The sequence below is a fragment of the Apis dorsata genome, unplaced genomic scaffold (genome assembly GCF_000469605.1).
Source record: "Apis dorsata unplaced genomic scaffold, Apis dorsata 1.3 scaffold_1164, whole genome shotgun sequence".
In the NCBI taxonomy this organism is placed as follows: domain Eukaryota; kingdom Metazoa; phylum Arthropoda; class Insecta; order Hymenoptera; family Apidae; genus Apis; species Apis dorsata.
The window spans coordinates 10,703-14,911 of record NW_006264261.1 but is presented as its reverse complement, the minus strand read 5'-3'; the positions used below and the strand labels follow the sequence as shown (position 1 = coordinate 14,911).

The 4,209-nt window shown below is 19.6% G+C and overlaps 1 protein-coding gene across 2 annotated transcripts in view; it reads right to left on the bottom strand.

Moving 5' to 3' along the window:
- Positions 1 to 4,209, bottom strand: part of LOC102670869 (acyl-CoA Delta(11) desaturase) — a 15,219-nt gene that overhangs the window by 1,526 nt on the left and 9,484 nt on the right. The window contains exons 2-5 of one of the 2 annotated variants that reach the window (XM_006624854.2): positions 2,314 to 2,725; positions 871 to 1,001; positions 439 to 644; positions 180 to 365 (exon numbers count right to left, since the gene is read on the bottom strand). In XM_006624854.2, the coding sequence (XP_006624917.1) occupies positions 180 to 365; positions 439 to 644; positions 871 to 1,001; positions 2,314 to 2,581 (791 nt within the window). In that variant the 5' untranslated portion in view covers positions 2,582 to 2,725. The remainder of the gene's footprint in view (positions 1 to 179; positions 366 to 438; positions 645 to 870; positions 1,002 to 2,313; positions 2,726 to 4,209) is intronic. The other variant, XM_006624855.2, reaches the window with a different exon arrangement.

The following is a 4,209-nucleotide window of genomic DNA, read 5'->3' as shown; positions in this document are numbered from 1 at the left end:
TATTATTATTATTATTATTATTATTATTATTATTATTATTATTATTATTATTATTATTACCATATTATTACTACTATTATCATCATCATCATCATCATCAATATCATTATTATTATTATTATATCTATCATATTATTGTTTGTAATTCAACAAAAAATTAAAAACTAAAGATAACTCACTTGTCATAAGGTCGTTGACCCCATATGTGAGCCACGCTGTTTACAAAAAAGGCTATGTTGAGAGTAATACAGAAACGACAATTAAAATTCACCCAGAAAGATGTCCAAATGGATTCTGACCAAAAATACCAAGGTACGACAACTGGAAGTCCAATAGTTAAAAGAGGGAACAAAAGAATGTAATATCTAAAAATGAATATATCCTTGTTAAAACTTGACATTATTTGATAAATTAGTTTCTTATTGATTAGAACGCCACCTTTTCTGCCACATGACAAGTCGATCGGCCTCCAAATCACTCATGTCCACTGTCTTTCGTTTCGAAACAACATCGGGATGCGGAGTTATAAAAAGCCATCCTACGTGTGCGAAGAAAAAACCTCTTTTAACATTATGAGGATCTGCGTCAGTTTCACTATACTTATGATGCACTCTATGATCCAATGCCCATCTGTATACATCTTTCTATAGACGAGATTTATACATATTTATTAAAGACTTGAAGTTTTTAAATTTTAACGAAAGAGATTCATATTTTATATTTCGAAAAATTTGAATACTTTTATATTTTAATTTCTATATTATTGAATTTCTCAAAAATTAATTTTTTAAAAATTATTAAAAAAATTTAATTTCTAATTTTTAATCAATTTGTAGATATTGATTAAATTGTAATAAAAAAATCATATACTTGTCCGGTTATGGTAAAGAGGAATATTAGAAGTAATCGAAGTGGCCATTTTGCTTTGTATGCCCTATGAGACCACAATCGATGTACTCCTGCAGTTATGCCGAATCCGGTAGTATAAATAGTAATAAACACTGCAACAGAATGGATAATATATATTTATAATTTCGATAAATTTCGTGAGAAAAGAATTTTATATAATATAATAAATAAATGCAATTATTAATATTGTTTGATATATTAAACATTATATGCATATATATATATTACATTTTTTTATATATATTTGTAATTCATTGAATAAATATGTATATATATAGATATATAAAAAAATTTAATTAATTAATTATATTATAATATTTATAACATAATATTTTAAAGTATTAGTAATATAATTTAATAGCGTATAAATTACATCGAATTTTTATTGTATTATTAACCGTTTATATACTATTTTAAAATCACTTATATATTATTTTAAAATAATGATTTAACAATTTATAATTTATTCATTATTTCATTATTTTTTTTTAGTTATAATCATTAATCAACAATGTATAATTAATATATTATTAATATAATTAATAATTTTTAATCTTTTAATGTAATATTCTTTTAATATTTTAATTTTTATAATTTTTTTTTTCTTAATTAATTTTTTTTTTTAATATATTGCTCATTCATGAAAAATATCATTGAAATTTTAATGAAATCATCATTTTGTTTATATATGAAAATTTGATTATTAAATTTTTAATTTTTTATAATCTCAAGGAGGAAATATTTTATATAACAATGAGATATATTTTTTTTTATTAATTTGAATAATATGAATTAATTTCTGAAAAGTGAAGAACAAATTTAGTTTATTGATAGTTGTCTTTCATTCTGTAATTTATTCAATTACTTATTTAAATTATATATAAAACATTGATATCCACGAAACATATAAAAATCAATAGTTAATTAAAAATAAGAACAATATTCTAATTCTAAATTGGAAAATTTAATTAGAAATTGATTAAATCTGAAAATTTTCTTTTAGATTTTCATTTATTTTTCTTCTTTAAAATTATAGAATTTCAATTTTAATTACATAAAATTAATTAATTAAAAATTAAATAGTATTTAATAAAATGAAATTAGAATTTTAAAAAAATGGAATTGATCATTTTAATTTCTGACTGGATTAAATAGCAACTTAAAAATATATTTCATCCAAGTGTTTTTCTTTCATCTCTATACAATATTTTATTAATAACATCAGTTAATATAATCAATTATCAATAATACAAATGTTCTAATATCCTATTAATAAAATATATCTTTTCAATTTCAATCTCAATTCATTATTAATTTCTGTGAATGCTTTATTTTTAAAATTTTATGAATTTTTTTATGGCAATATTAAAAATATTTATTCTAAACAATTTTAAATATACTTACTCCATAACGTGGTAGAGAGTTTGGCTTCAACAAAGATGAGGTAAAATCCGTACAGACCACCTATGTGTACAAAAAGTAATCCTATCAGGTTCGACCATGAGATACGAGGCACATATTCTGTCTCGGTACTACGATAGCTTCCATCAGCCATTAAAAAATCATCTGTTTCTGTTAATCTACGATTCTTCAAATTATTCTTCTTGCAATTATCTTCTAGTCCTTGATACATGATGGGCGATATTTGTTCTTTATCCGAAGATATTTTCATTTCAATTCACTTTCATGAATTTGTCTAAAAATTTTAATTATATAGAGATTGATCTTCAGTCTTCATCAACTTTCTTCTTTGCATCCTAATTTCTTTTGAAGGTGATGTTGAGTTGATGGCATTTGGAATATTAAAAAATAAATTCTGTAATAAGAAATAATAACAGAAATTTTTTTTTTCTTTTGTAATTATTCTTAATAGAATCTTTATGAGAATTTATTTCGAGAAATAATTTTTATTTTTATGACTTCAATAAAAATAAAAAAATAAAATATATATTATAGAAAATGAAAAATAGATTACTTAAGTTTTCCAATTTTAAAAATATTATTGTTAATTAATCCAAAATAAAATTCTATTTTATAAAAAAATATCAATAGACTAATTTTATAACTACGTTTTTATAATTTTTCAATCTATAAATATATTATTCGAGAAATTTATTAAGATTAATCTTGATCAATATTGATGAATGAAATATTTTTTTTTTCCTTCACAATAAATTATTTAAGAAATGTATATCTTTTTTCGTAATCGATAATTTGATTATAAATAAGTATTTATGTGAAATCGATCTATCACTGTACAATATCATCATACGCCAACTAATAACTATGAAAGACTGAGCCAGACAATCTGACTAAATGTTAAATGATATCGCTTATCAATCATGTATGTACAGTGTTTCATGAAAATATTTATTTGAACACTATCTTAAAGGAATCAAATTTATGAAAATTTTATTTTTGAATGAAAGTTTATATGTATAATAAGTTAAAACATAATAAGTTAGCATTTTTTTCTCAATAGAAATCTGTTAAAACAAATGAAATTTTTAAAATTTGAACATTTTTTCATATTTTGAATATAAATTTTATATTTTGCTTTAAATTTCTATTTATCGGAAATGATAGAGTATTTTGAATATTTTGTAATTTAAAATTTTATTTTTTTGTCATATTTTATCATTACAATATTAATCTAAAAACTGAAAAATATATTGAAATTTTATTTTAAATATTGATTTCATTTTCTTAAAATGATATATTTCGTTAAGTTGTATATTCATATATACCCATTATATTCTACAAATATTTTATATAATTATAAAATTTCATTAAAAATAAAAGAAACTTTTTGAATTTTTAAATTTTATAATTCTTTATTTTTAATGAAAATTTGCGAGTATGAAGAATATTAATAATATATTTTTTTTATTGAATATTAATTTAAAAAATCTCAATATTCAAAATTTCAATGCGTTTTTTTTTAAATATAATTTTATAATGATACAAGATATAATATTGAAAAATAAAAAACTTTAATGTTATATCACCTTTGATAAAAAGAATTCCCATTCAAAAAATATAAAAATTTTAGGAATTGATTTCACTCTCAAAGAAATTTTTCGTCGATAAAAAAATATAACCTATTATGTTTTATATATATAAAANTATAATATATTATATATTATATATATATAATAATATATATTTATTATATAAATATATATTATTAAATAATATATTTTGGTTTACATGTTTAATTCTTACGATCATGATCTTGATATAAATTAATCGTTAAATTGAAAATATTGAATAATTTACAAAGAAAATTTGAGAATAATT